Source organism: Nicotiana tabacum, chromosome 15 (genome assembly GCF_000715075.1).
Source record: "Nicotiana tabacum cultivar K326 chromosome 15, ASM71507v2, whole genome shotgun sequence".
In the NCBI taxonomy this organism is placed as follows: Eukaryota; Viridiplantae; Streptophyta; class Magnoliopsida; order Solanales; family Solanaceae; genus Nicotiana; species Nicotiana tabacum.
In genome coordinates this window covers 98,913,479-98,926,954 of record NC_134094.1, presented here as the reverse complement: position 1 = coordinate 98,926,954, position 13,476 = coordinate 98,913,479, and the positions used below count along the sequence as shown (strand labels likewise).

General features: G+C 35.3%; 1 protein-coding gene and 1 non-coding gene across 2 annotated transcripts; one reads left to right on the top strand and one right to left on the bottom strand.

The window, feature by feature from the left end:
* Nucleotides 1-1,863: 1,863 nt before the first annotated feature.
* LOC107789374 (UDP-glucuronate:xylan alpha-glucuronosyltransferase 2-like) lies at nucleotides 1,864-5,497 on the bottom strand. The gene is made up of 4 exons (XM_016611170.2): nucleotides 5,333-5,497; nucleotides 3,390-4,023; nucleotides 2,465-2,875; nucleotides 1,864-2,387 (listed from the first exon to the last, which is right to left on the bottom strand). Exons 1-4 carry the CDS (start codon nucleotides 5,495-5,497, stop codon nucleotides 1,864-1,866), a joined length of 1,734 nt encoding a protein of 577 aa, XP_016466656.2.
* Nucleotides 3,145-3,217, top strand: TRNAR-CCU (transfer RNA arginine (anticodon CCU)). The gene has a single exon. It is a non-coding gene; the product is annotated as a tRNA-Arg (tRNA).
* Nucleotides 5,498-13,476: the final 7,979 nt, after the last annotated feature.

The window sequence follows — 13,476 nt, the reverse complement described above, 5'->3', positions numbered from 1 at the left end:
CAACATATTGGGACTAAGGAACATCCTGCTGATCTGCTTACCAAGAGTCTATGCAAGCCACAACATGAGTATTTGATTAGCAAGCTGGGAATGAAGAATCTCTTCCATCCCCCAGCTTGAGAGGGGAGGGGGAGGGGTTGAGAAGTATGTACATTATAAAGATTAGTTAGATGGTTAGAAGTTAGTGAGTGAGTTAGTGTACAACTGTCAACAACTATTATATTATTGTTAAGGAAATAGTGGTTAGTGACGCATGTACATATATACACATGTACAGTACATGTAAAAATAGATTCGATATTTTCTAAAACAGCTCTCTTACTTTCTTCTTTCTCCTATGTTCTATCTCTACTTCTTCAATGGCTATGCCTCTTTAACACGGAGTAGATCCCCAAAGAAAATTCCTTTGAATTTTATCAATTTTTTTAAATAATTTTGGCGGGCAAAATAATAATTTGCATGGCATATGTAGGAATCGTCGAAAGGATAGATTTCATTAAACTTGTTCGTGTGACAAGATTGAGAAAATTTGTTTTTCATCCTTGAGTATATTATTCATTGGGTCTAGGATAGTAGGATGCATTGCTAGTCTCGGCTTTGAGGCTGCAAGTTAGTTTTCCAGAAGGCTTAAATATTGACCTACTGTTGTGGAGGTGCACATATTGAGAATAGCGGAGACACCCATACGAGTCGATTTGTTATTTTGAACATAAATAGACGTTCTTCAAGTTTATAACATGTGGCACTTTTGATCTACTCAATAACAAACTCAAAACGGATTTTTTTAAAATGGTCGGACGTGATCATATGTTAAATAAAAGCAACCGATCAGAACTCCATTCCCCAAATCAATTTTAAATAAATTCTTCTTCACCTAAAGAACTCCCTGTGATAATATGAAGTCACATGTATAATATTGAGTAATTATATAGGATGTAAAATCTGTTAAGGTCTCGATATTCAGAGATATAAAAATTGCCCATCTTAGATAATAATGGTATACAAAAAATTAAAATTTATGACTTTTGGACTGCTATGTGTTCAAGGAAATTTTCGCTTTTTTAGGTGGAGTTAAAAAATGGTTGCTCAACTAACAGTCTTTTGTTTCCATCCTTCATTATCGCGCAGTCAATTGGCCTTCACCCTTTGGCTACTTTACCTTTGTCTAACCAACAACAACAACAACAAAGACTTAGGACCGTCTTTGATTGTCTTCTGCAAATTGAGACCTTGGCAACTCGGTGCACTAAGTTTTCGCTATGTGCGAGGTTTGATCGGACCATAAGGATCTATTGTACGCAGTCTTACCCTGTATTTCTGCAAGAGGTTGATTCATGGCTCGAACCCATGACCTCCTGATCACTTGGCAGTAACTTTACCAGTTACGCCAAGACTCCCCTTCAATATACCAAATTGAGACTAATATACCAAATTATAATGTTATTCTTTCGGACAGATCTTAATTCACCATTGAAAGAATTAAAATTTAAATTGAAAAGAGATTGGTTTTTGAACTTAAGATTCAATCTCTGCGTTGTTAAGCGAGTAATCATTTACATATACCAATACATAATTACATTTACATACTTTGCGTGAGTCGTAATTCTTTAAAATATAGAAAGAAATGACAAGAATGATAGCATTATATATGCAGGTGTCTTTACTAGATGTGTTTCTCATGCTCCAAACCAAGAGAATATTCATTCCTCTATGCACATATAAATAAAATTGGGTGAATAAGGCAGGTTCATAGATTTCTCTGTGCAAAACACTTGTAGTAGTATAAAAGGATGAAGTTTAAGGCCGAAAAAGAGAAAAAAACAACAAAAGAAGAAGAATTGTTTGAAGAAGCCAATTAATTAATCAAACAAGCCGTCTTGGATCAGTAACATTAATCCTCCAATGTTCATTTTTGAACCCCAATTTTTCAGCCTTGTTCCTCATCCATTCCAAGCGTATTATGTCCAATCTTGACAACCCACAATATTTCTGTAAGTTCTCATCCATGGTATCATGAAATTTCCACCATCTCCAATGTGCGTTATCGTTCGCGTACTCATGATATTCAAGAACGTTCCAATTACAATCATAGTCCCGGTAACACATCCATGGCTTTAATCCTAGATAATGTATAGTATAAAGAATTGGAGGATCTGCTCCATACCAATGGTCCTTAAGACTAATCCCATTTTTTTTTGTCCAAAAATCTTTCAAGAAATTTATCCTTCTTGGTAACCTATGCCACCATACAAACACTTCATTAAGGAAGCCTTGATCACCTCCATTATATGAGATAACATCTTTAGTACGTTGCATGAACATGTCGAACGTGCAATTTGATGGCTCGATCACCATTAGCCCGGAATTGAAAATGGACCTGCTGTTACCTGCAGTAGCAAATTCAAGATTTAGAGTCAATAAGTTCTACATCAACTATGTCTAGTCTAAATCTGGCAGTAGCTACCTGTAGCAGACAACTGGGGCAAATAGAAAAGAAAATCGATGTTACGAAGGACAATTATATCAGAGTCGACAAAAATGATCTTGTCATAGTCTGTGAGTTGCCATAGCCTGAACTTGCTATAGTTGTATTCATTATATGTCTTGTTCTTAGCTCTAGGGTTTCGGATTCTGTCGATGAATCGGAGTTTCCAACCTGCTTTGATGAGGGCCTCACGTTTAGGCTCGGAGATACTGATGTCCAGAAGGAGAAGAAGATCATGTTTGGTTCCTGTTTTGAGAAGACTTTGAGCTAGAGCAAGTGCACCACAAACATAATCTTCAGAGGAATGAACAACTGTGGCGTAGGCGACTTCTCGTTTTGGTGTCTTTCTGATGCTTTTAATGTTGGAAACATCATAGACCTCGCTCATTTCTGAAATCAAATTAATTATGTCAATATAGATGATGACTAGCAACAAGAATTTCATCTAGGTACATGGCAAAAATTAAAATATATACATAATCGGACCACTAATAAGGTAATTAACGGTGAATCCCCTACCTCGGCTACTTACTTACCTTACAATTTTTATAAAAAGATTCCTAAAATATTTGAGACGGTTGCATTGCTTTATAAATTATTTAACCTATGTGAATATTTCAGCCATCCTATAAATGTGCTTACACTAAGGATTTTATCTGGCGCCTGTAGCTCAGTGGATAGAGCGTCTGTTTCCTAAGCAGAAGGTCGTAGGTTCGACCCCTATCTGGCGCGATAAGCTTCTCTTTTTGCCGTACTGGTTTTTCTTCTTAATTGGAAAGCCTATGTCGTCCTGTTTCTTGCTCTAACATTAACCCAATTCTTAAAGAGGAAAATGGAAAAATTAGAGTACAAAAGGAAAAAACAAAGTGGTTTCTAAAGCAAAATTAGCACCAACAAATGTTACCTTTTCCCCAGAAAGGCAAAGCTAAATTGCAAGAACCAATTGGCAAAGAAACCTTTTGTTCCAACCTAACAACATCCAGTTGATAATACCACCAATCCCCTTCTTGTTTTATCAAATCATCACATCTAAACAACTCCACCATAGGCCTACATTTGCTCAAAAACACCACTTTTGTCTTCCCATTCAAACCCTTTTTTCCTCTCTTCACTACCAAATTTGCCACCACAAGGTGCACTTGCACCCTAAACACATCTCTTCCCCACCCTTCTTCTGGATACTTGCATGGCAATTTTGCTACAATCATGTCCATGTTACTGTAGTTATCGAAAATTGGCATTGGTATTTTAGGACATTTAGGTACAACTACCTCTTCTTCTTCATCTATCCAAGGTGGAAACAAATCTTTCCATTCAAACAAGTCTGAAACCTTCTCGAATTCTACTGGTATTATAATATGTCCGTGCTTGCTCCAATCGCTAGTATTCTCGTCCTCCATATTCACCATCCCAATTTTCGAATTCGAACCTTTTTCCATTGTGTCCAAGAAACTAGGCAATTCATGCTTTATCATTTTTCTTGTATCGTTCACCACCGGGTTTTTCAGCTCTGCTTTCATCTTTATCTCACCTCCCGCCTTTTCAAAAACAAGAAAATGTTATTTAAGTAATTATACGCATGCAACGTGATATATTCTACTGATATACGTGATATACATACATACATACATACATACATATATATATATATATATATATATATATATATATATATATATATATATTGGATGAAACTATTTCAGATAGTAACCTGAAAAAAAGAAGTTAAATGCAACTTGCTATTATGAGATGTATAATTAGCGTAAAATATTTTTCAGGCATGGTTAGAACGTAATCCAATTATATATACATTAATATATGTATATATATTATATTCAGGGGCGGCCCAACCTCATCGGAGGCCTGCGGCCCAACCTCATCGGATGCTTAATAAGAGGCCTTAATATATATATATATATAATGAATATCGTTTTTAAAAAAATTAGACAAGTGAGGATGTATAATTAAAAAAAATGAGAACTTAGTTTTATAAAATACAGAAAATTAAATGAATTTAACGTTGATTGCATCACAACTGAAATGGGAGAATCCAGAAAACATAAGTGACTCCTTTTTTTTAGTAAGTCCCTTTCTATATTTGGTAACAATTCAACTTTAGATTTTTCTTTTTACCATTATTGAGATGATTTCTAGCCCAAAAACTTCTATGATTTATTTAATATTACAAGCTTCAAAAACTTTTCTTTATTTCATAAAATCCATGTCCAGTCAAACACTTTCATATAAATTGGGACGGAGAGAGTATAATTTATGTAAGAAAAATAAATAATAAGTTAGATTATTAGATATATAGTTACGTGACCAACTAATGAATAGAGAAATATAATTAAGTAAAAAAGTAAAATAAGATTGACAGAAAATTATTTTAGTTATATTAATTAGAGGAAGAAATCGAATTATTAAAAATTAATATGACAATAAAGAAATAAATTTATCAATAATAAAAGATAATTATATAAATAATATACTACTATATATAAAGAATACTAGTAATTTTGGGGCCTTTAAATTTTTGGGGCCTAAAGGAAGGGTTGGGCCGCCCCTGCCTTTGTTGAATATGGAAAACTCCCCTTGCCTTTAGTGACGGAGACACTTTCTACAAGGAATGTCATTCAACACCATTTTGTCAAATAATTCAAAAATAAAAACATATATACCATTTTCAAATAGAAATATATGGACGATACAAAGTAAATACTAATTAGAGACAAGAAGTAAACCTTAGAACCTCTACGTACAACACTAAATTTAAATTCACAGACACAAGCTAAGTTGCGATAATAGACTGACACCACTTATAAAAAACTTGTGTATGCTACTGCTTACCTTACATTCACGCGACGAGCATACAACAATGGATGCTGCATTTTCGTGATAAACAGAAGTTGATGGACGGAGAAGAAGGCCGGCGTAAGCAATCAAGAAGCAAGCCAAGAAAACCAAGTTGATTTTGATGATCAAAGCCTTTGATAGAGGAGCCTTCATGTTCATCATCTTAATTTTCAATAAATTAAATCCTAGTGTGGAAAGCAACCACCAAATTAACCAGACTGTTAATGAAGTTTTATATGAAAAATTAGGTTGTTAATTCAGGTTATTAATTAAGAAAAAAGACAAGGGAAAAAGTAAAAAAGAAAATCTCCAAACATGTATATTTCTTTGTTTTAAAACTTTCGTTTCTTCCACACAAAAGGGTGTGACAAATGATTGATCTTTAATTGTTTTCGATGCATTTTCAGAAGGTCATTTTCTTATTAGTTATTTATAGAAATAAGGATAGTTTCTAGAAAGAATCATTTCCACATGCACCAATCCCTTAAAATCCAAGATTTGAAGGTGAAAATAATCCTCGTGCCTTAGTTTTTATTTATTGCCGGATCAAGCATAGCTTTATTTTGTGATCTTACCATAAAATTTTAGTTATTGGAAAAAAGTTTATGAAAAAAGTAAACATAATGGGACAGATTGCTTAAAGAAAATGTGCAATCCCCCATTTTGGAATCATTGAAAGGGAGAAGTTATTGTTTATTGGCCTGTCAATGTCCATACTGTATACAAATTAAAGAAGTGCGGTTTTTAACTGTTAGTAAATCGCACAACTGCCAGAAAAAGAAATCTCATAACCGCAGCAATACTTGAACTTTTGAATATTTTTAGTACTATCTTTTTTGTTCTTCTTAAAGTTATATATAAAACTAATGATTATGGTTAAATAATGGAACATTTTTATAGGCTTTAGGTTGGATAATCACTACATATATATAGTCTCCATTGCCAAAACAATTTGCCATATCTCAGACTTTATATGACCAAACTGGAGATGGTACGGTACGTATCAGTGGACAGTGGTGCGCTCAATGCTCATCCTTCAATAATATAAAGAAAACATAAATAGCCCCATTAGTCTTTAGAACTCCTCTTAACCTTAAAAACTTATAAAAAATAGCCCTAAAATAATGTAACCACGTCAAATGGTGTAGCAGATTTTTTTGGGCGAATGCAATCTTGCTTCTCTCTCTCTTCTCCCTTTCTTTGCTTTCTCTCTCCTTCATCTTCTTCCAAATTTCAAAGGACCTTAATAATGGAGTTTTTCTTAATTTCACAGCACAAATCACAAAAAAACAAATCACAAAAACCTCGGCGTAGTCATTTCCTCTCTTCGATTTGTATATACTATGTATAAACATTATACAGTGTATGCTTGATGTATAATCACTATAAATCTGGGTACAATCAGCATATATACATTATACGCTTAGTTATACAATGATTATATGCTGAGTTATACAATGATTATACCCTGAGTTATACAATAATTATACAATGATTATGCACCAACCCTCCGTCTCCTTCTCTTCATGTTCATGAGCAAGCTGTAAAAATTCTTCTCTATCAAACTTTTTCGAAATGTATTATCAACTCTAACACCATTATTGATGGATTGATCCATTGCTTCGGGAATTGAACCTGTTGCTAGACTCACAAGTTCAGAAACAAGTTGTGAAATCGACAAAGAATTATCAAGGTTCGAGCATAAATAATGAAGATCAAATTATACAAAAGATTTTGATTGTCGATTTGGATCACTACTGAAAATGGGATCGGTTGCTATAGTTTTGGTTTGAATAAGATGAAAAACATTTGGTCCTTTTCTTGTCTTGCGCGGTGGGGCACAAGAACCATAAAATAAAAAAGGTGGAGAAGATGACGGGGACGACTGATTTCTGAGAGAGGGGGAGAGATGAATGGTTAGATCTAAGATTTTTTTTTGTACAAAACAAAAAAGAAATCTTGGGAATGAAAAGGAGAAAAATGATATATTAGGGAGGTGGCTATATACCTGAAGTAAAATTACCCCATGGCTATTAAGTATAATAAAATACGATTAGGTTATTATAAGTAGTTAATATGGGCTGCTAATACAGTTCATTCTTGTATGGAATTTTTTCATATTTGAAATTTTATTACGAAAAATGTCTATGTTTTTGAATTTATCTGACCTAAACACAGTTTAGCTACAAAGTATATACAATCTATTATTAGTGTATTAAATTAGAGGATTTAGTTATATTTTTTTCTATTTTCTCTCCACTCATCTTTTAATAAGACTCCTTCCAATTGTGTATTACCTATTTTAAGCCATAACAAACGGAACTATGCTACCCAATTAATATATGCCTTTAAGTGGATGGAAGGTTTCGATTATATTCTGATAATTTCAGACAAGGCAAAGCATATTAAATATAGAAGAGAAAACAAAGTTATGTTTATTATTGGGAAGATTTCTTTCAAGCAGATTCAACCCTTGCTTTGAACGCAATTGTTGTCAAATTTGTCCCTGTTTTCATCTCTATGATTGCTTTACTTTATTTTTACTGAACAATTTCTTAACAATATTGTCAAACTACAACACCAGTCGCAGTTGAATCAAAAAGCATAATTAGCAGTTTCAAAGTTTTACCAGATTTCAAAATTCAATCGCCTCCAAATTTCAGATTCAACTTTGTATTAGTATTTCCAACAAGAATATATGTTAGCCAGTTAATTTCTCACACAAAATTCAGGTCTCACATAAAACTCAGTTTCTCCAAAAGTGTGACGATGGCGCTTTTAATGTGAAACTCGAAATTTCTCCACCCAAATCATTCAGTTCCCATTAATATTCAAGTTTTTCAGTTCATACTCATATGAATCCGTGCACATGAGCCGATTTGAAATTCATTCTCTACTTTTATTTCCTTAATAAATCAATTGAGAAAAGAACAATATACGTGTGATGACCCAAAATGTCATCTTTAATTTAAACATTCATTTATGTGCCCTTAGACCTCGAAAAGTACTATTTATCATTCCTCGACTTGCAGGCGCAGTCCGTAAATTGTTTCGAAAAGTTTTTATGTGAAAAATGAATTAAAATATGAAATAGTGCTTTAAAACTCAACTGAGTTGACTTTGGTCAACATTTTGAGCAAATCATAAACTTTTCAATTATGAATGCGGTGATACTAGGCATATCGTGAGAAAATTGTCCAAGACTTGGGAGAGACATATTTCATCAAAGCACTCATGCTATGTGCCCCATTGAAGTTACTACACCACCTTCATGACCAGTTAGGGGTGAAGGACGAGCGGGTAGAGAGCGTCTGTCACGACCCCAAATTTTCTCCGTAGGATGTCGTGATGACACCTAGTCTCTAAAACTAGGTAAGCCTATCAATGTAGAATAATATTAAATATCTGAAATAAATAAACTATAATTCAACAATTTTAACTCCCAAAACCCGGTAGAAATAAGTAACAAGTTTCTAAGAATTTATTCTCTATGTCTATATACATCAGAGTCTAAAGAAAAATAAGAAAGACAACATAGTAAGATAGAAGGGGACTTCGGAGTCTGCGGACGCTGGCAGATATACCTCGAAGTCTCCTTGTACAGCTAGTTTACTGATGCCTGGTCTGATAAGATGTACCTGGATCTGCACAAAAAGATGTGCAGAAGCGTAGTATGAGTACACCACAGCGGTATCCAGTAAGTGCCAAGCCTAACATCGGTAGAGTAGTGACGAGGTCAGGTCAGGCCCTACTGGAGAATAAATAATGGCATGGTAAAATTTTTAAATAATATTATAAGATAAAATGACAATGTAAATGAATCAAATAGTATGTCACATTTAATTACACCAAATAATGACAAATAAATACCTCGTGGAAACAAAACAGAATTCTTTTCAACTTTAAGAAAATCACAACAATAATCAAATGCAACTGCAGCCATAAGTCAATATCAACAAGGGCACTCCCGAGGTACCGCCTCGTAGTCCCAAATCATAAATAAATTCACAATATCTCATTTTCTTATCTCACCGCGGGAGCCTTCACAATTTATTTGAAAGAAAATATTTTTCCCGAAATAGCATCCCACGTTTTAGCCATCCTTATCACACAGCATGACTTCTAGTAGTTCCCCCTACTAGCCACGCGTATCAAGCCACCCTTATCTCACCGCATGCGTTTCAATACCCAGACCTTATACCACCGCATGCGTATCAATATCACAATATATTATAATTTACACCTCAGGTGCTCAAATAATTTAACATGCCCAAATAATTCAACAACAATATTTTTTCACAATAAAGAGCTCACGGCTCATATCTAAATAATTCAACAATAATATTCTTCCACAATAAAGAGCTCGCTGCTCCATCACAATGAGTACAAAAATATTCAGGAGTAAATAATTCAGGAAAATAATATTTTAAAATCTTTAATACGTTGCTTCAATATCAAGTTTAAAAATGTCAAATACTTCATATTAATAATATTTAATTTAAAGAAAATCAACCTTCAAATAATGCACAGAATAAAAGAAACCAAGTTTCAACTAAACAGGTAAAACAATTAGTAGGAAAAGGTCAAACAATTTGAAGTATATATCTCATATCAATGATGAAGAATATAACAAGATAAAATAATTTAATAAATGCGCAACTGTGATCTACACAATTTAAAAATATAAATCTTTCACATTTAGCCCGTGTACATACTCGTCACCTCGTGCACACGACTTTCAATACATTTCAATAATCACATCAATACCAATCCTAGGAAAAATTTCCCCCACACAAGGTTAGACAAGTCACTTACCTCGACTTGCTCCAATTTAACCAAGTATTATGCTTTTTCCTCGATTTTCTGACTCCAATCGACTCGTATCTAGTCATAATTAATTCGATACAGTCAACAAAAATTATAGGAATCAATTTCATAAGAAAATACTACATTTTTCAATAAAATCAAAAATTAGCTCAAAAATCGCCCGTGGGGCCCACGTCTCGGAATCCGGTGAAACTCACAAAATCTGACAACCCATTCAATTACGAGTCCAACCATACCAGTATCACTCAAGTCCGACTCCGAATCGATACCGAAATCTCAAAAATTCGTTTCTATGAGATTTCTAAAAATTTTCAAATTTCAATCTCAAAACACTAATTAAATGGTGAAAATAATGATATATTTGTGTATATTGACCAAATCCGAGTTAGAATCACTTACCCCAATATTTTTCCTTGAAAATATATTAAAAACTACCTCTGCTCAAGCTCCAAGTTGTTAAAAATGGCGAATGGGACGAAGCCCCCCTGTTTTTATAACTTACAGATCTGTCCAGGCTGACCTCGATCATGGAGTCTGATCCCGGACCTCGATCATGGGGAGTCCGATCATGGGGAGTCCGATCATGGAGTCCGATCATGGGAGTCCAATCATGGAGTCCGATCATGGGGAGTCCGATCATGAGAGTCCGATCATGAGAGTCCGATCATGGAGTCCAATCATGGAGTGCCTCGATCTTAGGCTGCCTCGATCTTGGGCTACCTCGATCACAACCCAGAATTTCCAGCAGAAGAGAAAAATTGCAGCAGCTGTTTAAGTCCCATTTTTGATTTGTTAACCATCCAAAACTCACCCGAGGCCCTCGGGACCTCAACATAATATACCAACAAGTCCTAAAATATTATACAAACTTATTTGAAATCTCAAATCACATAAAACGACGCTAAAACCACGAATTATGCTCCAATTCAAGCTTAATGAAACTAAAAATTTCTAACTTCTATATTCGATGTCGAAACCTATCAAATCAAGTACGATTGACCTCAAATTTTGTACACAAGTCATAAATGACATAACGGAGCTGTGAAAATTTTCAGAACTGAATTCCGACCCAGATATCAAAATGTCAACTCCCCGGTCAAACTTCCAAACTTTAAATTCTTATTTTAGCCGTTTCTAGCCTAATTTCACTACGGACTTCCAAATAAAATTTCGATCACGCTCCTAAGTCCAAAATTATCATACGGAGCTGCTGGAATCATCAAAATTCTATTCTGGGGTTGTTTGCACATAATTCGACATCCGGTCACTATTTGAATTTAAACTTTTAATTTTTCATCAAAATTCCATATCTCGGGCTAGGGACCTCGGAATTTGAATTCGGGCATACGCCCAAGTTTTAAATCACGATACGGACCTACCGGAACTGTCAAAATACTGATCCGAGTCCATTTGCTCAAAATGTTGATCAAAATCAACTCAGTTGAGTTTTAAAGCTCTAATTCATATTTTAATCCATTTTTCACATAAAGACTTTTCAAAAAATTATACAGACTGCGCACACAAGTCGAGGAATGATAAATAGTACTTTTTGAGGTCTTAGAACACTGAATTAATTATTAAATTTAAAGATAACATTTTGGGTCATCACAGCGTCCTAGAGGTGGAGGCCCAGTCGTTGATATATTTTTTTATGGTATGGTCGGGGTCGCTACATCAGATGGTGTCGTTACAGGTACGAATTCGATTTAATAAAAACAAATAATTTCTTTAACTTGATTCGTGTAACGACCCGGCCGGTCGTTTTGAGAGTTATAACCCTATTTTCCCCATTCCTACTTCTTTTCGTGTTATTCATCTATATTATGTTATATCGGGTTAGTTGGTTCGAGCCCGGAAGGAACTCGGGGTGAAATGAGACACTTAGTCTCATAATTAAAAATTTTAAGTTAGAAAAGTGGACCGGATATGGACCTATATGTAAACGACCTCGGATTTGAATTTTGATGATTCCAATAGCTCCGTATGGTGATTTCGGGCTTAGGAGCATGTCCGGAATATTATTTGGAAGTCCGTAGAGGAATTAGGTTTGAAATGCCAAAAGTTTTATTTTTGAGAAGTTTGACTGGGGGGTTGACTTTTTGATATCGGGGTCGGAATCTGATTCTAAAAAATTGGAATACCTCTGTTATGTCATTTAGGACTTGTGTGCAAAATTTGAGGTCAATCGGACGTGATTTGATAGGTTCCGGAGTTGTTTGTAGAAATTAGAAATTTCAAAGTTCATTAGGCTTGAATTGGGGTGTAATTCATGGTTTTAGCGTTGTTTGAGGTGATTTGAGGATTCGACTAAGTTCGTATGATGTTTTAGGACTTGTTGGTATATTTGGTTGAGGTCCCGAGGGCCTCGGGTGAGTTTCGGATGGTTAACGGATCATTAATTGAACTAGAACAACTGCTACAATTTCCTTCTGTTGGAAATTGCTTCTGCCCAGAACGAGCTCAAGGTCAAGGGTCACGATCGAAGGCATGATCGAGCCCAGGGTCGAGGGTCACGATCGAAGGCATGATCGAGCCCAGGGTCGAGGGTCACGATCGAAGGCATGATCGAGCCCCGGGTCGAGGGTCACGGTCGAAGGCTGGGAAGAAGTCATAATCGAGGGCCAGGACCGAGAACTAGGATCGAGGACCTCGATCGAAGGCCAAGATCGAGGCAGAACCGAGGATGTCTGGGCAGAGTTATAAAAATGGGGGCTTCGTCCCATTTGCCATTTTTGACAAATTGGAGCTTGGGAAGAGGCGATTTTTATTATATTTTCAAGGAAAAACTTGAGGTAAGTCCCTTGTGATCATTTCTACTCCATAATATTGAATTATCATCGAGTAATCCGACTAGATTTCATGATTTTGAGGTGTAAATCAGAGATTAAAACTTAGAAATTTAAAAATAAGATTTGTAGATTTGAGGGTCGAGTTGAGGTCGAATTTTGGTAAAATTGGTATGGGTAGACTCGTGGTTGGATGGGCTTTCAGATTTTATAACTTTTGTCGGGTTCCGAGACGTGGGCCCCACAGGCAAATTTTGAGCCAATTTCGGGTTTTGGTCTAATTTTGAAGCTTTTCTTGTGGAATTCATTCCATTAGCGTATATTGATGGTATTATACTGATTGTGAATAGATTTGGAGCATTTGGAGGCCGAGTGCAGAGGCAAGAGCATTGCAGGGTAGAGATTTGACCGGTTTGAGGTAAGTAACGATTGTAAATCTTGTCCTGAGGGTATGAAACCCCAGATTTTGTATCATTCTACTATTTTTAGTGACGCACATGCTAGGTGACGGGCGTGTGGGCGTGC

Bases quoted from the DNA above. Each gene is read 5' to 3' on its own strand.
- LOC107789374 (XM_016611170.2), bottom strand. From the start codon at position 5,497: ATGAACATGAAGGCTCCTCTATCAAAGGCTTTGATCATCAAAATCAAC. The intron at 4,024-5,332 runs GTAAGCAGTAGC...GTTTTTGAAAAG, and splicing joins GCTCGTCGCGTGAATGTAAG to GCGGGAGGTGAGATAAAGAT. The intron at 2,388-2,464 runs GTAGCTACTGCC...TTGCTACTGCAG, and splicing joins GCCCCAGTTGTCTGCTACAG to GTAACAGCAGGTCCATTTTC.